This window comes from Microplitis mediator, chromosome 5 (genome assembly GCF_029852145.1).
Source record: "Microplitis mediator isolate UGA2020A chromosome 5, iyMicMedi2.1, whole genome shotgun sequence".
Lineage (NCBI taxonomy): Eukaryota > Metazoa > Arthropoda > Insecta > Hymenoptera > Braconidae > Microplitis > Microplitis mediator.
This window is the reverse complement of record NC_079973.1, coordinates 4,342,007-4,369,280: the sequence shown is the minus strand read 5'-3', so window position 1 is coordinate 4,369,280 and position 27,274 is coordinate 4,342,007. Positions and strand designations below refer to the sequence as shown.

The 27,274-nt window shown below is 28.1% G+C and overlaps 4 protein-coding genes across 8 annotated transcripts; 2 read left to right on the top strand and 2 right to left on the bottom strand.

The window, feature by feature from the left end:
- The first annotated feature begins 908 nt into the window (after positions 1–908).
- Positions 909–13,072, top strand: LOC130667448 (macoilin-1). 4 transcript variants are annotated; one of them, XM_057469026.1, is made up of 13 exons: positions 909–1,065; positions 1,163–1,273; positions 1,348–1,627; positions 1,763–1,881; positions 2,885–3,026; positions 3,300–3,426; positions 3,506–3,635; positions 3,701–3,767; positions 4,582–4,786; positions 5,687–6,073; positions 6,149–6,737; positions 6,825–7,018; positions 8,021–13,072. In XM_057469026.1, the coding sequence occupies exons 4-13, from the start codon at positions 1,802–1,804 to the stop codon at positions 8,281–8,283; spliced, it is 2,184 nt and encodes a 727-aa protein (XP_057325009.1). In that variant the 5' UTR covers positions 909–1,065; positions 1,163–1,273; positions 1,348–1,627; positions 1,763–1,801; the 3' UTR covers positions 8,284–13,072. The 4 variants fall into 4 exon arrangements, with proteins under 4 accessions (XP_057325009.1, XP_057325008.1, XP_057325006.1 ...); XM_057469025.1 differs by having other exon boundaries at positions 4,582–4,783; positions 5,687–6,737; XM_057469023.1 differs by having other exon boundaries at positions 5,687–6,737.
- Positions 11,612–19,652, bottom strand: LOC130667455 (stimulator of interferon genes protein homolog). Of its 2 annotated transcripts, XM_057469035.1 has the most exons (10): positions 19,423–19,652; positions 19,133–19,319; positions 17,262–17,452; positions 17,002–17,112; positions 16,794–16,926; positions 16,573–16,730; positions 16,012–16,192; positions 14,493–14,606; positions 14,292–14,415; positions 11,612–12,482 (listed from the first exon to the last, which is right to left on the bottom strand). In XM_057469035.1, the coding sequence occupies exons 1-9, from the start codon at positions 19,426–19,428 to the stop codon at positions 14,333–14,335; spliced, it is 1,164 nt and encodes a 387-aa protein (XP_057325018.1). In that variant the 5' UTR covers positions 19,429–19,652; the 3' UTR covers positions 11,612–12,482; positions 14,292–14,332. The 2 variants fall into 2 exon arrangements, with proteins under 2 accessions (XP_057325018.1, XP_057325017.1); XM_057469034.1 differs by lacking the exon at positions 11,612–12,482 and having other exon boundaries at positions 13,742–14,415.
- A 1,685-nt stretch (positions 19,653–21,337) lies between these two features.
- LOC130667462 (calcyclin-binding protein) lies at positions 21,338–23,941 on the top strand. Its single transcript, XM_057469048.1, has 2 exons — positions 21,338–21,649; positions 21,939–23,941. Exons 1-2 carry the CDS (start codon positions 21,629–21,631, stop codon positions 22,602–22,604), a joined length of 687 nt encoding a protein of 228 aa, XP_057325031.1. The 5' UTR covers positions 21,338–21,628; the 3' UTR covers positions 22,605–23,941.
- Positions 23,714–27,050, bottom strand: LOC130667461 (1-acyl-sn-glycerol-3-phosphate acyltransferase alpha). The gene is made up of 5 exons (XM_057469047.1): positions 26,808–27,050; positions 26,515–26,736; positions 26,072–26,387; positions 24,991–25,156; positions 23,714–24,911 (listed from the first exon to the last, which is right to left on the bottom strand). The coding sequence occupies exons 2-5, from the start codon at positions 26,697–26,699 to the stop codon at positions 24,745–24,747; spliced, it is 834 nt and encodes a 277-aa protein (XP_057325030.1). The 5' UTR covers positions 26,700–26,736; positions 26,808–27,050; the 3' UTR covers positions 23,714–24,744.
- Positions 27,051–27,274: the final 224 nt, after the last annotated feature.

Sequence of the window (27,274 nt, the reverse complement as noted above, 5' to 3'; positions counted from 1 at the left end):
TCTACTTTTTTTTTATTAAAACAAAAAATTTTAATTTTTTACCAGTAAAATAAACGTGAGAATTTAAATAAATAAATTTTTTAATTTGAATTCATCGGTAAGTACAGAGATATTTATATGTAATGAAATAATATATGAATGTATGAGACATAAGACAATTTATAAATTTTAAATAAATAAATTAAACCAATTAAAGAACAAATTTTAAAAAAGGCGCGTACTGATTTTTCAAATATTCAAACACGAATTTTTTCCAACTTACATTTTATTTATTTATTCAAAAATTTAAAAAATTGCCAACTGTCAGCTACATTCACATTCATAATGAAATAAACTTACATATATATGAGTAATGTATATCAAATATGAGACAATTTATAAATTTTAAACAAATAAATTAAAAAAATGCGCAAATTTCAAATATGAATTTTTAAATTTCTACTCCACTTACATTTCATTTAATTTCAAAATTTTTAATTGTCAGGTAAATTCACACTCATTAAAATGTAAGAGTGTGACAGACTGACATGTGCTATCATATTTAAACACAAACATAAACAAACACAGCTGTGACGGAGCCACACGAGTCCTCTCCCGGAGTTAATAACTTAGCGCGGGAACTTGAAATTTAAAATTACTATTTATTATCTTATCAAAACAATAGCGTAATTTTTATCTTTCAAAGTTAATCTGTCATGATTGATAACAAAATTACATTTGAATGAATAAAAAACTGTATATATTTATGAATGGTAATTAAAAAATAGTAAAATTGTATAGTACGCGCATAAAAAAAAGTATCTCAGCTCGGGGATTAACTGGAGTATAGTTCAGTGAAATAAAAAAGAAGGGTGCGCACATGCAAGTGCGGGTATCAGGTTTAGTTGTATTGGATATTACATACATCCATAATCGAGACACAGCTGGCAGGGCTAGAGAAAAGAGGGACTGCGAAAACAACAAGGCGACGCCATCAGAGCACATATCCACGATCGATAAAACCCGGAGACGCGATACGATACGAGTGCAAGTCAACGTTAAAATATTAATTTTGTGGAGTTAAAAGTAAAGTATATAAATTTATTAAATGACATGTAGGAGGAGATCCTCCTGTATGAGTTGCGCTTAAAAAAATAATAATAATTGCATGCAAAAATTACAGATCACATATGAGATAAAAAGTATCAGCAAGTAGACTTGAACACGTGTTGTACTTCGAGTAGTCCAGCGACAGTTCTATGAAGTAATAGTTCGAAGAGTGGGGTAAATAATTGTGAGTTTAGTGTAATAACAGTGTAAATTTGTTATATATTCTGAGGTATATTTAAGTATGAATGTCAATTAAAGGTAGAAATAGCGGGAGGATCATTAGAGGTTTATTAGCGCCATGTCTCGTGATGGACCAATCAGCTGCTTGGTGAACCAGCGTGAAATAACGAATCTGTCCATAGACGAATGACAACAAAAGAGATTGATAGTGCTGTGAGATCAAGTGAGTGAGAAGGACACATTGGTAACAGACATAAATATATAAATATATAAATCGTAAAAGTGTTAAAGAAAGAGGATTGTTGAGGATATTGTATAATAAGAAGACGAACATCCAACGCACTGTATTTTATTGGTGGTAAAGTTTTATATACATAAGTTACATATATTTTTTTTTGCATTAGCATTAGTATTATTATTATTATTAATTGTTTTTTCCCCACTCTACTGTATCATCATCTGAACGTTGTGTTAACCGCCGCCGTTGTGATAGAACGTCGTGCTGGTAGTTTGTTAAAGTGTGTTGAGGAATATGAAGAGAAGAAATGCCGAGTGCGGCAAGCTCCGGAGGCCCTTGAAACGCAACAAGATCACCGAAGGAATTTACGGAAGGTATATATCAGTTTTGTCGGGTTGCCATATGTGTACATCACAATGGCCGCCGCTTAAAATAACCAAAAAATTATCAAGACTTTGATATCCACCACGAGGAATTTCATGTTTATTTAATGCATGTGGTAGTTAATGTATGAGAATTTGTTTTGTTCACTGGTATGATGGAATGTCATAAATTGCTGGCTAATCTTTTGGGATTTAGATATATAAGGAGTAACATGATCACCTAGCCAATCATCTCGCTGTGTTGATGCTTGCATCACTTGTGCTTTTGACGTTTCCGCGTTAAACGTTTTTTTTACTATGTAATAAAATGTCATTATTGCATTAATTATTGTAATTACTGTCACTATGATTATTATCATCAGTATTATTACTGTCAGTAATGAGCCGTTTAATAGATTTTTATTTAGTTGATAACAAATGATAGTCGCATTCTTACCACGCGATTATTGCGTTTATTTATTTAATATTTTTATTTTACTATTGACAATTAATAACCTGAGTTAATTAGATTCATTAATTTTTATTTAAATTATTATTTTATAGATGATACTAAGCTAGCAGACGTCTAATAATTTTTGGAGTTTTTTTTAAAAGATAAATTACGAAAAAAAAATATTTGAAAAAATTGCACCTGTAGTTTTTTAAATTTTCTACATGTGCACATTTTTATTTTTTATTTTTTTGCAGTTGATTTGCAAAAAAAAAAATATGAGTGAATAGAGCAGACTTCAGACAAATTCAAAATTTCAAATAAATGGAGTAAATAATTAAAAAAAAAATATTTATAAATAATGCACTCATTGATTTTTTAATTTTTTAAATGCGCATTTTTTTCAATTTTATTTTATTAATTATTTAGTCTATTTAGTAATAATTTAAAGTTGTCTGCTACATTCACTCATAAAAAAGTCCGAAAATTTTTAATTGTCTGTTAACTTGAAGATCATCTTTTACAAGTGTGTTTACTGTGTAATAATAAATGTTTTTTCCACAGCACACTGCTGTACCTAAAATTTTTGTTACTATGGGCCATGGTGATTTTTGCGGACTTCATATTAGAGTTTCGATTTGAATTTTTGTGGCCATTCTGGCTCCTACTCAGAAGTGTTTACGATTCTTTTAAATACCAAGGCTTGGTAAGTTGATCTTTTAATAGATCTTTATTCTAAAGTCATTGGCTGACCCAACTATTCAGTTTGTCTATTCGCAGCCTACATCGAGTAGCATAACGTTCTTTTAACGTTTAAGATCCCAGATAAATATAACAACAAAATAACTGTGTGCAAATTTTTATTATTGGGTCAGTGCAATGCCCTCGTTAATTTATTTAAAATAATAATTAGTTAGTTTTTTACCATCGTTAATTGCTAATTAATAAATTAATGTAAATATAAATTGTTTGTTCCCAGGCATTCTCAGTTTTTTTTATTTGCATCGCTCTGACATCAGATATGATTTGTTTTTTCTTCATACCTGTTCACTGGCTATTTTTTGCTGCCAGTACATACGTTTGGGTGCAATACGTGTGGCACACAGGTTAATTATTAACTATTTAACTGGGTATCATGTTAATGGATGAATGTATTATTAATTTTGTAAATAAATAAAATTACAGATAAAGGAGTGTGCCTACCAACTGTGATGTTGTGGCTGTTGTTTCTCTACATAGAAGCTGCAGTGCGGTTGCGTGATCTACGCCACATGCCCTTTCATCTTGATCTTTGTAGGCCTTTTGCAGCACACTGGTAATTATTTATTTATTGTATTTTCATTATTGTTATATTAATATTTAATATTTTTATTTTTACAGCATTGGTTATCCTGTTGTTACACTGGGTTTTGGTTTCAAAAGCTACGTCGGTTATAGAATGAGACAGGTAAATAATTAATAAATAATTATCACTAAATAATTTAAAGAAGGCATCAGTTGCCTGCATTATTGTTACTGAATCTATCAAATTATTTCGCACATTATAAATGTTTACTGCTCAGTTGCCTACTAAAATTTTTTCCTACGGTTCTAATGCCTATATAAATATAAAATATATAATTTAATTGCATACAAAAATTTTCAGACTGTTCTATTGCCTACTTAAAAATATTTCATGATGTTTACTATCATTTGATTACTATTTAACTGTGTATCCAAATCAGTAAAATTCCTAAGTAATGTAGTGAAGCTTCTGATTTATTTGCTGGGAAAATCAAGTACTTGTTGAAGAGAAATCTGAAAAATATCAGAACCACTGTAGTCTTTAGATAGGAACTGGAAAACTTGACAGAGTTTTTTTTATTAGAAATTAGTAGCCTGGCCAGGTCATTTTCTACATCGACTATGAGATTCAACCCAGTATTTTATGATATGTACTTCTGATATTTTCCAGACCAACTTGAGTTTTTCTCAAGTGATCGGTCTTGAACGTTGATCATTTCGCCTCAACAAATACTTGATTTTTTCAACAAAATCAGGAGCTTATCTACTGGAATTAAATTATATATTTTATATTTACGTAAGCAAAAGAGCTGTAGGAAATAAATTTTCAGGCAACTGAGCAGTGAGCATTTGTAATGTACGAAAAAATATTGTAAGCATTTGATACATTCAACAGAAACAGTTTAGGCAACTTATGCCTTATCAATAATTTATTATTTGACTTGAAAAATATAATTATTTATTTTATTTTTATTCAGAGAAAACAAAAAGATGTGGCGAAAGAAAATGAATTTTATATACAGTTATTACAGCAAGCATTGCCTGCGGAGCAACAAGCCGTGTCAACACAACAACTACAATCACAATTACAATCACAAATAATAACGACAGAAACAAATTCAAAATCACAGCCACACAGGCCAAACACACAATATAATCCCAGTCCAGAAAAAAGTAGAGGTAGTTTGTATTTATTTACAATTTTTAAAATCTATAATAATTATGAGTGTGAATGTAGCAGACATCAGACAAATTTAAAATTACAGTAGAAACTCTGTAAGTCGAACCTCGATAAGTCGAAAACCTCCTAAGCTCGAAGAAATGTTTCATCCCCTTCCCTCCAAACCCCAAAACCTCCGTTGCTCGAAATTTTTACCCTCTATAAGTCAAAATAATTAGTGAGTCCCTACAAACTATTTCTGTACATTTTTACCCTCCATAACTCGCATACATACACTTGGACCTCTTTATCTCGAATTTAAAATTATTACCGTATGTAAGTATCTTATTAGGATTACCAGTTCTACGAAATGGTAATAGAATTTATAGCTGACGTCAGGTTTTCTGTTGGCGATTGTAAAATTATTAGACCTTTAGGCTTAGTTAGGATTCACTGCAATACACATCAATTTCGACAGCTCTTGCTGCCTAACTCGAAATCTTCTATAACTCGGAAACTCTACAACTCGATTTTTTTTGCCTCTCCCTTAGAGTTCGAGTTATAGAGGTTCTACTGTAGTAATAAATAGAGTAATTAATTAATAAAATAAAATTAAAAAAAATTTTTTTATCAATATAATTTTTTAAATTATTTACTCTACTTATTTATAATTTTAAATTTTTCTGATGTCTGCTACATTCACACTCATATAAAAATTTATGTATATACAGAAAAAATTTTTACTCGCCCCAAGAAATTTTTATTTGTTCCTACAATTTTTTTGCATTATGAATTGAAACCGATAATTTTTTCGGAGCGAGAAAAAATTTTTTGCGCCAAGAAATTCTTTTTTTCTTTATATATTTATGTGTTTTATTTTAATAATAACTAATTTATATATTTATTTTAATTGATAATTACAGGGAATGGTGCTTCCACAGACACAAGTGTACATAATGGTGGTGTATCAAATGACGCACACGCGTCTCAAGCACAAAATGCATCAACTAATAAAAATAATCACAGAAAATCATTTGATAAAAGTGATAAAATAGATGATCATAAACATAATTCAAGTAATTCCTCACAATCAGATAAAAATGACAAAAGGTTTGCCCACAGTAATGGTACAACGGTATCACATAACAATGATATACATTTTATTGAACGAATAAATTCCGTTAATGATTTTGACGCTAATGAAGTGGAAAAAGATAAAACCGTTAAAGGTACTGGTAATACATCACACAATAATAATTCAGTGAAAACACAATCTAACGGTTCAACAACGGGCAAATGGAACAATAATAGTAATAATAATAATAATAATAATAATAATAGTAATAATAATAGTAGTAATAATAACAATAACAATAACGTTAAAGAAAATCGTGACTCGACAACGACGACAGCAGTGCAACACAATCAGCGGGAACGTAAAGGTCGTCAGAGTAAAAATATTATCCCGGACACAACAATAAGTGATCATCAAAAACAACAAGACGAATATTGCCAGAGGCTAATTAATTGTCGCAAACTAGAGTCTGACATAAAACGTTTAAAATCGGATTTACAGTCGAGTCGACAAAGTGAACAAGATTTACGTTCGCAAATAAATATTCTGCTCACTGGAGAGCGACAAGCTAAAGGTGATATGCAACAGCTGCAACATGATAATGATCAATTGCAGAATAAACTTCAGGGGCTGGTTACGGCTCGTCAATTAGACAAACAAACGATGTCGTCGTTGGAAAGACGGATTGCTGAAGAACGTCGGCAACGTACTGCGTGCGAAGCATCCTTGGTGTCTGAAAGACGAGCTCGTCGTGTAGCTGAAGAGGCTCGATCTGCGATCCCACCGCCTCCACCGCCGCTTGTACGCCAAGAGTGTACAGATGCGTGTAAAACTCGGCGGGCACAAATGGAGCAGGATCTTAAAAATTTAAGACGTGAATTAAAGACGAAGGAAGAGAGGTAATTTTTTTTTTTTTTATGAATATGTTTAATTAATTTTGTTAAACGTAAAATGTTAATTAGTCTGATGAATTGTTTTGCTGATAGATTCTTATCATTGGAAAAAGAAGTAACGCATTGTAAAGATAATCACGGGGAAACGGAAATTCTTCTCAGTGCGCTAAATGCTCTCCAAGAAAAGAACACTCATCTGGAAAATAGTTTGAGCGCAGAAACACGAATAAAACTTGATCTATTTTCAGCGCTCGGTGAAGCTAAACGTCAGCTTGAAATTAGAGAAAGTAAGAAGATGATTTGTTTTTTTTTTTGTTTTTTTTTGTTTTTAATTAACTCTGCGTGCGTACACTATATTTTTCGAGACACGGTATGTGCACTTGGTCTTTTAGGGAACAGTCAAGTTTTCAAAGATTACTTCTTGAAGTGTCTATACATGGCACAGAAGTCGCCGAAGTGAAAAGTTTAATATTGTTGGAATTTTTTTAAAAAAGTATAGACACGCAGGGTTAATAGAATATTTATTAATTTTGAACTTCCCGCTATAAAAATTTAAACTTAAAAAAAAAGAAGTAAATTATTGGTTTCGCTCCGAATTTCGAAAATCGGATTTTTAAAAGATCTCTATATTTTGAGGTGTGTAAAATTTTTTTGTTCAACGATATCTTTGGAACGAATCAATGGATTTGAAGATTAGATTTCAGAGTCGATCGGTCGAGTAGCTTACAACTTATACGGAAAATATAAATTAAAAAATCTTTTTTTCTGTTGCATAACTCGTAAATCGCTCGACCAATTTGTTTCAAAGGTTGATCGAGTCTAAGTCTTAACAAACTCTTTCGATTACCGCAGAACGCGTGCAATTGGTAGTTTTTTCAAAGATACCGCCAGAGAAAAATGATTTTTTTTTTTCAGCGAAATGTATGATACTGAAGTTGGCCGATAATTTTCGGATTCTTTTAAACACCATAAATCATAAAAAAAAATTGTACCTGTAGTTTTTAAAAGTTTCTACAAGTGCATATTTTTAGTTTTTTTTTTTTTTTTTTTTGTAATTTATTTGTTGAAAAAAACTAAATTCGAAAATTTGTAATTGTCTGCTAACTTCAGGATCATGTAAAATATATATTTTTTTAGTCCATCTTTTTTTTGAAGCTCTAAGAGCTTAAAAGTTTACCAATAATAATATTTTCGAGCTCGAAAACAGCGGGAAGTTTTGGGGTTGGCCTCCAGGGTCAACCGTTTTTAAAATTTGTTTTATTAATTTGAATATTAATCTGTTAATTAAGGTATGATGAGGTCACATGAAAAAGAAATGGAAATTTTAAAAGCAAAAATTGCCCAAGATCTGGCAGTGATGCCGCAAGACACATTCAGTCCAGCACCCAGCAATACAACGTCAAAGTTACGGCTTAACAATGACGTGCGCGTTGGTGGTTCGAAAATGCGTAGCACCGAGAGTCCATGTCCAGGATGTACTGTGTCTAATCTCGATCCTAATGCAACGGCTTACACACCTAAAGGTTCTCTTGTTGCCTCCACCGAGGCTTAAATTACTTTACTTATTTTTTTTTCCCAATTGTGACACCGGGCGCAACAAAAATGTAAGCATATTTCGTTTTTCGTTTATTAATTATTACTATTATTTTTTTTTATTTTTAGTTCTTATCCGATATAAGACTTGTAATGAAATATCTATTTTATTTCATTAATTTTGTATAAAATTGTAAAAAAGAAAAAAATTATCTTGGAATTATCTCATTATTTTCGGCGGGGAAATTCATGTTAATTGGACACTTTTTATTATTTTTATTTTAAATAATAAATTGTTTATTAGAAAAATTTAATTACTTTGACATTATTTTTTATTTCGTAAATTTATAGTTTTGTTTTTTTTCAAATACTTAAAAAAATGTGATTATTTATCTAAAATTTATTACCTTTGTTTCTTAAAAATAAATATAAAATAGTGTTAAAAAATGTCCAATTAATATGACAGTTTAACAGAAGCGTTTGAAAAAAAAAAAAACAATAAATTATCGGCATAAAAAAATTAATAAAAGTCGTATTTCGTATTCCGAAGCTAGTCCATCATACAAAGTGTACTAAATGTCATAACAAAAACAAGCTGTTCGCACTTCCAGCAATAAATTATCCACAAATTGACAAGATAACTTTTTAAAAAATTATCATCATTATCGTGACAATTTACATCTGTAGTAATTTTATTTTAGTTATCATTTTCATCACAACTTTATTCTTCAACGCATTTATTAATAAAACATTTTTTTCTCAGTTCATTATCATTTATCAGTCTAAGGTTGTATTGTCATTTAAAGATGAGTTGATATAATTAACATATTTGATTTTTTAATTTATCAGTTAGTTATTAATTGAGAATAGAGAAAAATAAAATAATTGCCAAGTCAGTGATAATTAGAACCATACATGCGTTCCATATCTGTAAATATAAAGCATTGTCATGACAATTAGTCAATCATATTTTTTTTTTTAAGGGCAGTCAGACAGTGCTCCCACTTTTTTTAAATTTTCAATGACAACTGTCATATCCGAATTGAAATTTGAGATACTGGAATTAGCAGACGTCAATTTTTTAATTCTTATAAAAACAAATTATAAAAAAAAAAATATTTCAAAAATTGCACCTGTAGTTTTTAAATTTTCTACATGTGCATATTTTTAGTTTTTTTTTTTAATTATTGGGAAAAATCTGAAAATTTTTAATTTTCTGCTAATCAGGACCACGAAATTTTATCAATTAATTAAAAAAAATTGGAACCTTAATTGAAAAAATGGCAATTTTGCCGGGATATAGAATTTAAAAAAAATTGCTTGCAGTTGTCATCAATTAGAAGTTAAATCAAATTTTTTGAATTAATTTTAGCCTGAAAAATTTGAAAATTCTAACTATAAAACTTACAGAGATTTTACTGAAATTTATTTTCTAAATTTCGTTTGACTTGTCCTCTTTTTAATTAATTCTTTAATTTTTCTCCAATTGATGCAATTTCGGTGATCCAGAAGTTAGCAGACAATTGACAATTTTCTGACTTTTTTCAACAATTAAATTAAAAAAAAAAAAAATGCACACCTAGAAAATTAAAAAAACTAACAGTGAAATTTTTTCAAATATTTTATTTTTTACAATTTATCATTTTTAAAAAAATTCAAAACTTATTAGACCTCGGCCAATTTCAGTATTAAATTTCAATACGCTTTTGAAATTTGGGCTTTGAAAATTTAAAAAAAGTGGGGCACTGTCTGAAAATGTCCTTAAAATCCTGCATTGTGGCCGACTAGTCGAAAAATTCGAAACAGTCCTATAAGCACAAATAATAATAATGATAATTACTATCGTAAAAACAGTTAATTAAGTAAAAATAATTTAGATTGATACTTTTAAATTAATTATTCAATTTATTTCTTCCCGTAATATGTATATGCTTCCTTTTTTAAAGCTACGGGTTTCTATCCGGCCGATATTCTGATGTTGAAATTTAATTTAATTATTTGTAACTAAATATTATTTTATCATTAATTACTCTAATTATTTAAATTTAATATAATTTGTGTCTACGTATGATTTGAAGGACAAAAATAATTACACTTAAAAATTTAAATTAAAAATTGATGATAAAATTAAAAATTTAATAAGCGATCATAAACGATGTACCTGATCGGGGATGTGCTAGTAATGGCTGTTTCAATAAATTATTATGTTATTTTATAATATTTTTTTGGCTTTGTTTAAAATTTGAATGAATCTGAAAGTTTAAATTTGAAATTTTATGTTTAAATTTGAATTTAAATTTATGTATATCTTTTGGTTGTGCGAAATATTAAAATATATGTACGTATATAATTTAAAGAAATTGTTTAAATAGCAAAGGAAGAAAAGGAATATACACAATTGTATATGATGTGTGATATTGTTATAATAATAGTAAATCATAATATCTTTATCATCTTGTATAATTTAATTATAAAGAAAAAAAAATAATAATAATGATACTGTTACTTATTAAATTTCGTGCGTGATAAATACTTAAAATATTTTCATTTATTTTAATTGGTTGGTTTATGTGCCAATAGCACAATAAATTGCTAATTTAATAATAAAAAATTTCTAGTAAAATTTGTGATTATGTTAATTAATAAAAATTTTTTCTTTTGAATTAATTACTTTGAAGACAAAACTTAATTAATATTTTTTTGTTAACGTCATAATAAATTGATTTTTTATACTCTTCCAGTCCCTGATTAAGAAAAGCGATTTGAAAAAATAAAAAAAAATTTTTGATTTTACCATAAACTTGGAATCGTAATTTTTCAGTATTAAATTTTTTTGAAAAATTCAAAATCACGTTATTTAATAATTTGGGGAGAGATTTTTATTTAATTTTCTAAATTACAATAATTTTTAATCAGTAAATAAGAGTATAATTTTCAAATTGTTGAAAGGCGGGACGATTTGAAAATTTGAAAGTTTTTGAAATACTCTTAGATACTTTTGAGTCACTTAATAATAAATCGAGTTCGATTTTATACAGATTCAGAAGAATTTAAAAAATTTCAAATACTGTCAAATTTTTTTGAATAACTCAATTATACTGAAATTTTGATTCATGGAGATTTAGAGATTCAAAAGTACCCAGGTAGCACACTTGCCTTTGTGACATCTATAAGATATCAGTTTTTAGAATACTCTTTGACTTGTCGACAAGCCATCAATATGTTGACTAAACGATCAGAAATTTATGTCACCGAAAAAATGTCAACTTAAAAGACTTAAGACAAGTGACGACAAAAAGTAAATTACAAGTAGTCGTAAAATAAGTCATCTAAACGACTTTTCAATTGACATAAGACAGGAAAAACAATACAACTCGTCTCTGTCTCCGGAACCAACATTTGCATATCGTATTCATACCAAAAAAGATGACTTTGAGACAAAAAAAAATTTGTCGTCCTTTTAAAAGACATCTTAAAGTTGACTCTGTGCTACTTGGGTAATCAATTTTTTTGAATACCCAAGTAGCACACTTGGCTTTGACATCTATAAGATAAAAATTTTGAGGCTGTTTTTTAAATTATCGTTGACACCAAAATGTTGACAAAACGATCAGAAATTTATGTCACCAAAAAATATCTGGTTAAAAAACTTAACACAAGTGACGTCAAAAATTAAATTACAAATAGATGTCAAATAAGTCAACTCAAAGATTTTTTAATTGAAATGACTTTTTTGAGACGGAAAAAAAAAACCCAAATTTCCTATGACCAGGACTAACATCTGTATGTCTTATTTACATAAAAAAACTTGGCTTTGAGACCAAAAAAAAATTGACATCTTTTTAAAAGGCATCTTTAAGTTGTCCCTGTGTTACTTGGGTACTTACGTACAGCTTTCAATCTCTAAAAAATTTTTTAAATCGCTTCAAACACTTTGTAATTTTTATTGCGAGTTCGGAAAGATTTAAAAATATTCAAATTTTTAAAAAATCAAATCACTTTTCTTAATCAGGGATATTTCTCATTGAACAAAGATCGGAATGTCAATACAAGTTTTACTTCACTTTGCCCTGGACTTGTTATCCCCTAATACAAAAATATTATTACAGCTCGTATAAATAAATTCAATGCATTGCAATTATTTGCTGTTAATAATTAACAGATTAATTATTTATACCCGTAAAAGAATATTTTTTTCACTGGGTTGGGAAGTCTCGTCTATACTCCAATTGATAAATCAAATGGTCCATGAAACAAATTAAAAAAAAAATTAATTAATAAAACTCAAGTAATTTTTCTTTTTTTTTTAAATAATTATTAAAAATTAAATCTATTATAATATTTATTAATTAATTACAAGTAAAATATGTCTCATTGCGTACTTAATAATAAAAAATAAAAATTAGATTTAATAAAATAAGTACACATATGTGTACATGACGTTGCATGACAAAACGGTTAATTAATTATTTAATTAATCAATTTGTCCCAGTATTGATCTCAAACTCGGTGGCTGGACACGCAATTGGTCTTAATTTAACCATCGTAATACTTTAATGTACAACCTGTATTTGATAATGTTTAATGATAAAACTGAGAACATCAAAAAATAATTAATTAATCATACATAATAATAATTATTGTGACTACAGATCTGTCTACAGTTAAGAGAGAAAATGAAAGCGAGAATGAGTGAAAGAAAGTAAGAGAGAGAAATAACGCGTCAGCATAATTTATATTATTTAAATTTATCACCTCTGTATTCTCATTTATTTATTTTCATTTATTAAAAGAAATTTTTTAAACTATTCAGTAGACATTCAAATTTATTATCCTGATAAAAAATTATTATTTCATCCATTATTATAATTTTTTTTTAATTTTAATGTTCATTTTTCACGAGTATGAATGTAGAAGACATCAGACAAATTTAAAATTTAAAATAAAAAGAGGAAATTAATAACTTTAAATTTAATGTCTGCTACATTCACACTAGAATTTTTTTTCTATTTATTTTACTTTATTTTTCTTTTTCATTTTTAAAATAAGTGAGTCCATATGCAACAAATTGAGAAGAAAAGTCGACTGTGTAAATATTGTATCAAAAAAAAATTTTCCTAAACATTTTAGTATGCAAATACTTATGATTCTGAAGTTATCCGGCATTTAATAATTTTTGGATTTTTTTCAAAACGATGTTATAAAAAAAAAAAATATTTAAAAAAATTGCACTTATAGTTTTTTTAATTTTCTACATGTGCATTTTTTTATTTTATTTTTTTTGTAATTGATGTGAAAATTTTTAATTGTCAAACTTCAGGATCATAAATATTTAAAAAAATTATAGAGCGCTCGGCAAAATAAATATTTAAAAAAAAGGCGGGCTTAAATTATTGGTGATTGAAAGGCTGGAAAAAAATAAAAGTGTAAGGCCCCTGATTAGTTTGTATGAATCTTAAATTATTGTGTACCTCGTATCACTTATGCAATATACATATTTATTAATAATAATTAAACAGGTTCTAATATTATCTGCTGTAGCAAATTGTAATTAAATGTCATTTTTTTCGACAATTTTAATGTATTGTAAGTCAACCGATTATTTATCCTGCCATTTTCATACATAATTAGTTGCACATATCAATTTTTAGTGATTTATATTATGGAAATGTCGAAAATTATTACTATCAATAATTTTTAAAAATAATTGTCAGACATTTTTGATGAAAAATTTAATTATATATGGGCAATAAATAGCGAGAAATTTTGAATTAAATGTTGAATATTCTGTAGTGTGATAAATAATTATTTTTTAAATGTTTCGCTCACTCTTGTGTCAATTTATTTACTCTAATGATAAATAAAAAAAAAAAAACAACGATTAAAAAAATTGTAGCGATATATAAAAATAGTAATACTCAATCAAATGTTTTTTTTGTACTCATTAAACCTTAAAAAAATATTCAGACTCTTCTTTGGACCACTGAGTACGTAAAAAAATATTTTTTTACTTAATATCACACTTACAATTTCAAATTTACCCTGTTTTATTACTTAATTTTAATTATTTAACAACAATGTGGAGCATCTTTTCGAATTCTATCGAGTAAAATTTCTCCAATGTTAACTCTCGTGCCATTATTATCATAATCTAAAATTGTCAATTAAAAATAATTCATTATTAACAATAAATAATTGATATAAATAATAATAAAATAAGTAAAATACCTTTATAATAAACTAATTCACAGGTATCACGACATTCCGCATTGTCATTTAAAATATTCTGAAGAGTTTTATAAAAGGCAGCAATTATTTGAACCCGATTATTTTTATACGTATCTGAATTATGGAAAAAAATTGTTTATTTATTATATTAATTATGGTATTTAATTTAAATAAATTACCGGAAGAATAATTAATTCGTACATGGAAATAAAAATAGTGGAAAAAATTACAGATTCAAATATCGGTAAAGTCCCTCTACGAAAATGTAAAAATTACAATATTATATTAGGGTAATAGCACCAGTACCCAGCCCCTAACCAGTAGCCAGCCGGTCATATACTTTAACGTTGGCTCAAAATATATATAGATATAATTTAACATGAAGTGGCTGGGTACTGGTACTCTTACCCTACATGAATTCTTGTCAGTCCTTAAGAGCAAACAGGTTTTCAACCCTTCAAATTTAGTGGTAGAAACTGTAAACTTCGGTATCTATAATTGTAATTACTTTATTACAAGTAGTTTTAATTAATACAGTGCAAACTATAATCGTATTTCATGATACCAGCATCGAAACTTGAAGTTTCAGTGTCTCTACAGCCCGTCGAAACAAGCTAATTTCAAGCCGATGCTGCAAACAACTGCTAGCGAATTCGTAATTCAAAAATACCCTCATACAGCGGACAGAAACATGCGTGTTTTTTCCCTTGGGAAGAAACACAATTGTTTCTGCCCGGTGTTTGTTATATTTAATGTTCATTTGCAGCCTTATTACTCTCATTTGTTTACTTGTCACTTCAGTTTACTCGTTTCATTTTTTAAGTGACAGTTCTAATTGACCAAATAAAATTAATAAAAAATGAGTGGAAATAATATTTTTGTCTTATTTACTATTTAATAAGTGACTGTAAATCACATTTCTCATTCTCTAACAGTTCTCCGCATCATCGGCTTGAAATTAACTTGTTTCTGATTGGCTGCTGACACTGAATCTTAAAGTTTCGATGCAGGTAATCATGGAAAATATAGTGTGTGACTCCAGGGTAAAATACGATTTCAGACTGCGGGTGATGTCAGCCCTCACCTGCGGCTCGGGTAGCCAACCTCACCCTAGTCTGAAATCGTCTTGTTTCATCCCTTGTCACACAATATACGAGGGCTCTATTCTTGCACTAAAAACTATAATTTTTCTACTCTTGGTCCTATTTCCTACGAATTAATTATTATCAACCCTAATCCGGTGTCTCTATTTTTAGCATCCGTAAACGTTGAACATGGGTCATTAGCGGCCGGCGCTTATTTAACTATGCGCTTCTGTAAGGAAAAATCTTAATAAATTCGTAGGTCTTCTTTAAACTTCTAACTATGCGACAGAGTTGTTGCCAGCCCCAAAAATCCCTTTTTCATCGAAATTCGGAGGCATGTAGGCTGTTTTCAGAAGAATATGTGGACACAAACGACCCATGTTCAAACGATTAGAGTTAATTATAAATAATGGATGCAAGTAACGAAAAATTACCAGAATGTCTATGAGAGTGTTGCAGTATCTCATAAAACGTCAACATTGGCGTCGCACCTTCAACAACAATATAAACAGGCCTACGTTTTTGTCCTTCACCTCCAGGGTGAATTTTATATACAGTATTGTGATATGTTCGTCTTTTAGTTCCGGCCCGATCCCGGATTTCATTTTCCAGATTCTAAAAGTTTATAAAGCCATCATAATTATTAATTACCCGGAGAAATTATTGTTGCTTGCCATGCTATGGTGTCATCGTAAATCCGGACCGTGTCGACTACCAAACAAAAATTTAAATAAACATTCTGTCAATTTTACTACGGCCGGAGCTCAAAAGAAATCTTTTTATAGATATGGTCAATTGTTTATAAATTTTCGATTTTGTATAAATGACTTATTGGAGTATGGAATTTCTAGAAGTCTATTTTCCTTTAGATTCTGATTCGGGGCATGATCGGGCTTTACTATAACACCCTAACATTTTATTTAAACCGAGAATAATTTCTCCATGTATTGGATTGTATATAAATTATAAATAATTTCTTAAATATAAGTACTAACAGTCGTACTCTCCAACCAATTATTGGACGCGTCTCTAAGATCTGGAGGAATGTGTCCTGACTCGGGTATCAAAATAAAAAGTTTTTTTACAGGTATCGTTATCTTAACTTCCGATGTACTTTGATTTGATTCATAGTCTTCCATCTTTGCACGAAGTCCTACAATAATTATTCGTTTCATTTTTCATGTTATTGATTCTCCTGGTAAATAATTTACTTTACCTGGATTATTGACACCATCTGAAGGAAGAATTATTCTTAAATAACCATAGTAATAACTGTATGCCATTCCTGTCCCATAATCGACACCATCCAATGTATTGAATGTGTAAGTAGAGTTAGATTTATAACGAAACTATTCAAATAAACAAATTCATTTAATTGTTCAAATAATTATCATTTTTTTAAACATGAGAATATTCATTCTTACCAAGCCAATACTTTGGCTCGCAATAATTGATAGTAAAAAAATTAAAATATTTGATGTAGAATCAAAGGCACGGGTGTAACTCAATATATCACCTTTTCTTACAGCAAACATCTATAATTTTTAATTATTATTTACTTATATATTTAAATAAATTTAAAAAAATCTCTACAAAAAAAAAGTTATGGATTAATGTAAGAATTTATGCTGAATTTCCAGAAACTTTTTTTTTTGTAAAGAAGTCAGCAGAAAAAAATACTTACAATCATATAAATGCTGCAAACGACAATAAATACTATGGATATTACATTAAATTCAAATGTAGACGTAAAAATTTTGTGTACTTGATTGTCATAATGATTTTTCAAATACTCTAACTCTGCACAGAAACTTATCACCCGAAGTATTATTGATCCTAATGTCAGTATAAGGAAACAAACAACGAAAGTTGTTACTGTAAGCAAAATAAATATATTTTTTAAATAATAAATTTAAAAAAAGTATGTTATATTCAAAAAAGGTATTGTAGGGTAAGAGCACCAGTACCCAACCCCAAACCAGTAGCCAACCACCTCATGTTAAATTTTACCTATATATATTTTGAGCCAATGTTAAGGTATATGACCGGCTGGCTACTGGTTACGGGCTGGGTACTGGTGCTCTTACCCTATGTTATATATTTTTTGTTCATCAGAATTTTTGTATAGCTTCTGACCAGGGTAGAAGTACCATTTATGGTGACTGCTCTCTTTTTGAACATTAAAACTTTATTTTAATTAATGAAAATGTATAAAATAAAATTTCCATTGCAACAGTGTGATAAAAGTATCTTTCTACACAGTTTTAAAATTCATTATGTCATTGCGTCTTCTACAAATTACTTAAATTAAATTTTTCAAGTGTCCAAGGCTGGCCAAAAACGGACCGCTACTTTAAATAATTAAAATCGTAGGGGCAAAAAAAAATTAAGTAACAGTTGCACGAGATTGATCTTGGCTGTGATTCATTCATACTTTTTTAAATTATTTTAAATGAATTGTTGATTTACCATTGGATTGTTATGAAAATGAATTGTTTTTATCATATTATTGTTTATGAAATAAAATTCAAATAAGTTGCTGATGAAGTTACAATAAAAGTGACGAAACGTCCAACATTTATCTACACAGATTCTAATGTTCTTTTTTTTGTCCTTCTTGCGACTTTAATACTGGGTCTTGGTAGGAACTTTTAAAAAAATTCCGTTTTTCGGAGTAGTCCTCAATTTTTATTACACGCAGATAATTTTTGAGTAAAAATTACCCATAAAGTTTGGTACTGACATCTAGCCAGTAACTAAATTTTTACAATTAGCAGAAATTGTACTGCATTTACATGTTATCGATAAATATATCTTACCATGCGCATGGGAAAAATTTATATATTTACCACATGCACTCAAAGTATCAAACTTTTTGGGTATTTTTTACTAAAAATTTCTCTGCGTGTAAAAATTTAAAACTTCCCTGATTAAACAGCTGAATTCGACCGAATTAAAAATTTTAATTCTGTTATATTCTGTCGGATTCTGCAAAAAAGAATTCAACTGAATTGAAAATTTGAATTTGAATTAAACAGAATAAAACCGATTTAAAAATTTTAAATTCGTTTTAATTCCGTTTAATTCGGATTCAGAACCAGAAATTGGAGAAATACTTTCGAATTAATCAGAATTAAATCGAATAGAATTATTTAAATTCGTTTTAATTTGGACAAATCCTCGTTTTCCTGCCGAATTAGACAGAATTCATTTTTAAGTTAGGTACCGAATTAACAGAATTTATCTGAATTAAATAGAATTAAAAATTTGATTCTGTTTAATTAGATCAAATTCAGTTGTTTAATCAGGGTTTTGAGTTTGGCAACCTGGACCATATATAAGACATTTTAAGAAATAATTCAAAATTTTTTACAGATTTTTTGAAAGCCTGTAAACTTTGAAAACTTGACTGCTCTCTAAAAGACCCAGTGTACAAACCGTGTCTCGAAAAATAAAGTATACACGCAGGGTTAAAATTATTGTTCGGACACGATAAGATTTCTATGTATAGAAATAAAAAAAAAGTAAGTAAATGAAAAAATGTGACAAACTTACGGTTGTCAATAAAAGCTTTTAAATAACTGTCTTTGTAAACCAGTCGTACAGAAACCGCAACCACGATAGCCGACACGATGGTTATCAACAAAATATAAATTGTCATAGAGGGTTGGTGCGGATAAATTAAAACGTCATTCTCCCCTGTCTTTTCATCCAGTTCGTTATTTTTTTTCTCTTGAATTATCTGAAACATGAGATTTTATCAATGGCCTTGATATTATTTTTTACGACTAGAAGCTCGTAAGTAATAATAATTATTTTATAAATGAATAAACACAGTGATTTACCTCCATAATTGATTTTTAGTTATATAAATATTTAACAACAATTAATTTTTAAAAATGAAGAATAATAAAAAGTCATTGTTGTTATTTTTATCGATACTTGGACGACAAAGTTTAATTATTTGTTAGCTAGCCGGCAAACAATAAATGACATATTGAATTACACTATATATTTTCTAAGAAAAATTCATGTTATGAAGTTCATGAGTCAGTACTTGATGATATATAAACATACACATATATTTTTAGTACATATTATATAAATATAGTTTGAGCAGATGGAGCTCATGTGTTTCTTAAGTTTAAAAAAATGTAAAATGTAATTTCAACTAGACAGTTTTCAATTTTTTTATGATTGCTAAGAAAACAATTGTCTCAATTAAATAATTAATGAAATGTATGATAATAAATGTCATCAAACAAGGCATGATAAATTAAAAATTTTTAAGTTATAAAAATGGAAATTGAATTATTTAGATATTTCAGCTCTTCAAAATAAGGCGCAATTGAAAAAAATTATTTATGCATAATATTTGAAACGATATAATTTTTACTTTGATATTTTTACGCAGTATTTTAGGTAGGGGGAGGGGGTTAAAATTGCCTAAAATTTGCTTACGTAATTTAGGAATAGTCCCTAAGTCTAAGAGCAGACTTTGCTATGTGACAGTTATACACGGAAAAAAATTAACTTTAAAAATTAGTATTTAAAATTACAACCTGGAACCCGGATGCCAATATGGGGAATTTTAACATTCCAAATAATAAATTTTATAATACGTGTCGTCAATTTTCTAAGTATCAGTTACGACTTTTAAACTTCAAATAGTAATTTTTCTTACATAGACAATAAATTTTTATACTTATACTTGTCGTTCTCAATTTATATATACTTCATTTTTTTTCGTGTAAGATAGCACTTTTGAAGCTGTTTTCTGACCTATCAAGGCACCAAAATGTTGACAAAACGATCAGAAATTTATGTCTTCGAGAAAATATCTTCTTAAAAGACTTGACATGAGTGATGACAAAAATTAAATTATAAATAATGGCCCAATAAGTCATTAAAACAATTTTTCAATTGAAATTTATTTTTTAGGGCGAAAAAAAGAAGACAAATCGTCCTCTTTCTGGGTAAACCTCGTAACTGATACACGTGCGTTAATGGAAATATTAAAATTCAAAAGTCTCTCAAACATTCTGTTTCAATTATTAAAATTTGAAGCTTTTTTTACGCAATAGCAGTACCAAAAAATGGTTTTCACTCATAATCTTAATTATGAAAAAAAAGTAGTTACGAGGTTTATCCAGAAAAGGGACGAACTTTCCCATGACTCCTAAGACCAACATCTGTATGTCTTATTTATATAAAAAAACGGCTTTGAGATAAAAAATTTAGTCTTGTTCTTTTGAAAGACATTTCAAACTTGTCTCTGTGCTACTTGGGAGGTAAAAGACCTAGTACCTGATCAGGGAACTAGTACTCAATTACTCCATGTATTTGGATATATATATTTAGTAAAATCCAGTAAATATAAATATACAAATACATGAGTAACCGGATGTTAGTTTCCTAATCGGGTACTGGGTCTCATATTCATGTCCTGGTTTTTGAAATTTACCACAGGTTTTTTTGTCCAGTTTTTTTAAAGTTCATCGTATTACAATATTTTCCATAGACTTGTCTGATGACCAATTTTCCACACTATGACAAGAAAAATTAATTACTTATGATCGTAATTTGAATAAAAAACCCAAAACTGTAATAAATTTTCACTAAATTAGTATTCATTATGGACTCCATCTAATATTTAAATTATCCCGCCATTTTATTGCGCCACCTGTTCCCTTAAAATTATTTGTTAATTAAAAAAAAATAATTAATTAATTTAATGAATATATAAACAAAAATTTAAAAATAATTCTATTCAATAATTTTTTAAATAATTATTTAAATACTACTTAAAATCATTCATTTTCGTAAAGAAGGTTCGAGAACTTTCTCGAATATTGTCGTGGGTAAGACAAATAAAAGCGCGCTCGAGGTACCCATTTTAACCTGACCAAGTTTACCCTACAGTATTGACGTCGAGGCTTTTGCGTGGATGCTTTTAATTTAATGTTTACAATAAAAATAAACTATTTGTGATTTTAAATTTGTGATCAACGATAAATTATTTTCTGCATTTTAAATTCAAGTAAAATAAAAATGGCTTCTAAAATTGATGAAGTAAGCGAACAAAATAATAATTTTTTTTTTAAAGCTGAAAGTAGCCGAGATTTAAAAAATTTGAGTCTTTTTTTTTAAATTTCCAAGTTAATTGTCAGAAAAATTTTTAAAATTCTTCCCATGCATTTTTAAAAATTATTCCCGCCAGTATTTAGTTTATTTGAATTAAAAAAATAAATTTTTTAATGACTGCTACTTTCAGCATCATTTTATTTTTTTAAAATAATTTATATAAGAAATATTTTTATTAAATATCTAATATTTGTTTATGATTTTATTTGTTCATTAGTTGAAACTGGACATTGATGAACTGAACAGTCTGCTATTGCAAGCAAAAAGACAAAAAATAAAAGATGTTCTTGCAATTGAGGTTAGAAGACTTCAAACAGAGCTGACAAAATTGATGGAAGTTTCGAGAAATGATGAAAACAAAACTCCAAAACCTCCAGTTACCAATAGTTCAAAATGTTATGAAGTTAAACTGACAAATTACGCATGGGATCAGTCAGATAAATTCATAAAACTGTACGTCACTCTGAAAAATGTTCAGTCATTACCCAAAGAGGCCGTATATTGTGATTTCAAGGAGAGATCAATGGACTTAAGAGTTATGGGATTGGATAATCGAAACTATCAGCTGCCTATTTCCAACCTCTGTGAGGACATCGAGCCATCAAAAAGTTACGTGAAAGTTAAAACTGATATGATTGCTGTGTTTTTATCTAAAAAAGCACCGAAAAATTGGTCCCATGTGACTGGAATTGAGAAGAGAATAAAGGAGTCGAAAAATGCTGCTCCGAACGCTGATAATTCCGACCCGGAAGCTGGGCTCATGAATATTATGAAGAAAATGTATCAAGAAGGTGATGATGACATGAAGAGAACTATTGCCAAAGCATGGACTGAAAGCCAAGAGAAAAAAACTGCCGGTTTTGATGATTTCCCATCAGTATAAATTTAAAAAACTTTTATATTACTTTGTTATAAAATTAATTCAAATTATTAACTATCGATTATTATTTGAATTAATAATTTAAATTACGAATGCATTTTAAGGCCATTCTCAGACAGTGCCACCCACTTTTTTAAAATATTCAATGACTCAACTGTCATCGTATTTAAATTTTCTTAATTAATTAAAAAAAATATAAAAATCTTAATTGGAAAGAACGCAGTTACGATTTCACTGAGATATGGAATTTAAAAAAAATTACTTAGTTGTTATCAATTAGGAGTTTAACAAAATTTGAATTATAAAATTGACATGTAAATTTTACTGAAAATTATTTTCCAAATTTCGTTTAACTCCCAATTGATATCAATTCTAATTATTTTTTAACTCTGTCTCAGTGAAATTGTCTATTTTTTCAAATTTTTTAAATCAATTGTCCAAATTTTGATACACGACAATTGAGTCATCGAAAATTTTTAAAAAGTGTGGGCACTGTCTGAGAATGGTCTCAATTATTAATTTAAATTTTATTACTTTGTTTAATTTTTTTACTTTCATAAAATAACGCAGCTCAGAATCGGAGGTCAAATCTTATAGTTTTTTTTTTTCTAAAAATATTTTAAGTATCATTTTAAATTTTATTATTCTTTCAAAGGTCAGAGATCAATCTGTACAATATAATAATAACCTTCGTGTAACTGAACTATTATTACATCTAGAGCGCGTAATAAAAAGTCATATTTTAAAAATTAATATGTTTATCTTTCAATGTTGAAAATAAATAAATAATTTTAAGATAATTATTTAAAGAGTGATATTTTTTACATGACACTGCCGCTAATTGTAACCCCATAACTTCACCCCGTGAACTTACTGTTAAAATTTATTCAGTTAAAAAATAATTTAACTGCATGGTGATTTTTTCTGTGCTGATTTATAATTTTTTTTTCAAATTTTTCTTACAATTCGCATCAATACAAAGAATTATTAAAAATAATAATTACAATGATATACAATGCTGATATTTTCTTTATTCCGGAGTCATTACATCGCTTGCTTACAAAATTAAAATTGATTAATTATTAATTATTAATAATTAAGACTAGTTGTGATTTTTAATTATTTTTTTTTTATATGTATTGCCCTGAGCGGAAAGTTGTCAATTATTTATCGACGATGAAAATATAAATGAGCGTATGTGACATTTAAAATGTACTTGTAAATTAATTTTATTTACATAAACTTTTTGCAGGCGACTTTTAAAAATTTAGCAAAAAGAATTTATAATTATTATTTTATTTAATAATTAATAAAGCTATAGTTAATTAGCAATACTTAATAATTTTGTGCTTTCAATTGATGATTTTGGTTCCTTAGACTTATTGTTTTTTAAACATTCAAAATAATTTAATATATAAATAAATATGACACAATTTTTTTACAAAACTATTAAATAAAAACTAAAAAGAAAGTACAATAATCGGCGGTAAATTTGACTAGTTCACGTTTTTTTGAATAAATAAAAATTTTTTTCTGAAATATTTAAAATATAAATAAACTGCAAAAAAATATATACTGAATAATTATGATCCTGTAGTGAGCAGACAGTTAACAATTTTTGGATTTTTTTATCAACAATTTAATTTAAAAAAAATAAAACTAAAAATGTGCACATGTAGAAAACTTCAAAGACTGACGGTGCAATTTTTCGAAATTTTTTTTTTTTTAATTTATCATTTTTAAAAAAAATCCAAAAATTATTAGACGGCTAATTTCAGTATCATGGATAATTACTGATACTTAAAAGTTATCTATGGGAATATAAATTAATTGGAATGACCTTAATAATAATATGAAATTAAGTTGGATGACACAGACCAGCCTTCGTATTTTTATAATACAATTAAGTTAAAATAAATAGAATTTAAAATCTAAATAAATTAAAAATCACTAAAAATTGTATACTGGACAAATAATGTCTTATCGAAAATAATTTTAAACAATTAAATCGATACGTAATTACTGAATTTAAATCTTATAAGTCTTTGGTTTCTTAGCTAACTATTGTGATGTACGTTCTGTTTCCTTGGCTCATTTTTTTCAATTATTTTCTTCAGTATTTTTATAATTTATTTAAGTATACTTATTGTACGCGATGCTTGCAGGAATTGAGCGACTGTTGCACTTCACGATTGCTTGAATAAAATACTTGTGTCATTGAATTACGGGTCTTATCCATCAGCGCCTCGATGTCTTCTGGTCCCAATCCCGTAGTAGGAATCGGTGGCAATGTTGTAATAATAATACGTCCTAATAATATTTATTTAATTTTTTATTTTAAGAAATTTTGTAGGGTAAAAAAAATTGAAATTTAAAATAATTATTTTACCTGGGTCAAATCGTTTATCTTTTTTAGATAAAAAATAATAAGAAGAAAATACAACTGGCAAGATAGGCAATTGTGAGTTGACAGCAACATGAAAAGCACCTTTTTTAAACGGGTGTATTTCTCCAGTGTTGTGTCGTGTACCTTCGGGGAATATCCACATCTTAATCTAAGAAAAATTTCAAAATTCATTATTGCGGTTCATTATTTTAATTAAAAAAATCACGAGTTTGAATGTAACAGACAAGTGGGTACTTTAAAAATTTTATAATAAATAAATAAAATGTAAGTAATATAAAAATTTAAAAATGCATACTTAGATAATGGAAGAACCAGTACGCGTATTTTTTTAAATTTCATTATTTATTTATTTAAAATTTATAAATTGTCTCATATCTGATACATTCACATAAAAAATAATGATACTGAAATTAGCAAACTAATTTTTGGATTTTTTTTCAAAATGATACATTTAAAAAAATATATTTCAAAAAATTACACCTCAAGTTTTTTCAATTTTCTAAATGTGCACATTTTTATTTATTTATTTTTTTAAAATTAAAGTGTTGAAATAAAAATTCAAAAAATGCCTGCTAACTTCAGGACCATCAAAAATCATGATAATGAAGTTAGCAGACAATTAAAAATTTTCGGATATTTTTTTCAACAAATAAATTACAAAAAAAAAAAACTAAAAGTATGCACATATACAAAATTAAAAAAACTACAAGTGCAATTTAAAAAAAATTTTTTTTTTATGATACTGAAGTTCGCCGACGTCTAATAATTTTTTGACTTTTTTTTAAACAATAAATTATTTTTAAAAAAATATTTGAAAAATTTGCACCAGTAGTTTTTTAAATTTTCTACATGTAGATATTTTTTTTTTTTTTTTTTGCAACTGATTTGCTGATAAAAAAAATCCAAAAATTACTAATTGTCTGCTAACTTCAGGATCATTTTTTTTTTTTTTTATAATTTATCGTTTTGATAAAAATTATTAGACGTCGGTTAACTTCAGTATCATAAAAAATCGCGGTAAAAAAAAAAAATAAAATATAAAAATAAAAATAAGACTAATTACCTTTTTTTCTTTTATTTTATCAGTCGCTGTATTTAAAGCAGTGCGTGCTTTTTCGGAATTCATTCTATCAATAAAGATAAGACCACAAAGCCAAGCAGCGAGTCCGAAAGGCCAAGCATAAAATAGCTCTTTTTTAGCGACAACTGTACATTTGTCCATAACCGGCCACATTTCAAACATGCCCAGTATGTCTAGAGAACTTTGATGATTAGCAACAACAATACACGCCTGTTCTTTTTCTAAGTTAGCACGATTTCTCAGTTCCCATTTCAATCCCAGTAAACTGCTTACGTGATGACAAATTGATGAAGCCAATCTAAAATTTATGTAATCCCATTAAATTGTTATGTCAACAAACTCAGTCAATAAAAAAAAAAAAAAAAAAAACAAAGTAGACCACCGCGACGATGTAATAAAAAATAAATAAATTTATCATGACTTACAAAAGATTCTTAACATTTCCTGGACGGAATACCATGATAGGTATTAAGAGTAACGAGTTTGCCATAACAATCCCATAGTATAATAAAAATTTAAAATAATATCTGAATGTGCCGCTCGTTTCGTAGAGAAATGGCAGGATGAGTATAAATCCTACCAATATTATTTCTAAATAAGACGGTGTCATTTTTCAGTTTTCATCCACACGATAAAAAAATAATTTACTGCAAAGGGTAGACATTTTATATAAAAAAAAACTTTTATTTTACTTTTTATTTTAATATTATTCGCTTACCTCTCGCGGTTCTTTTCGCTTTACCTCGCGATTTAAATTCTCGAACGTACTGTTGACGTCCAGTAGATCCTCTACTACTGCAACGGAAACCTCTTGCTTTATAGTTATATAAAAAAAATTACCATTGTACTTGAGACATTGTTTTTTTTTATTATCAGTCATGTATGTATAACAACCCAGGCAAAACGTCAAGAGGGCTGACGTTTATCAGCGCCGCCGGGACCAATGAACGTGCATCTCTCAAATGGGATATATAATACCTTTATATATGTATGTATATATTTTAGAACTACAGTATAGTTTAATGATAATTACTATACTATAGCAAATAAAGACATCCCCTGTTTCTCTTTTTTCCCTCTCTGCTCTTTTTCCCGCAATTTTTATTTTTAAATAAAAAACTTGCAAGAATAATAAAAATTTTTATGTGTGGATGTAACTGACAGGTGGGAATTTAAAAAATTTTT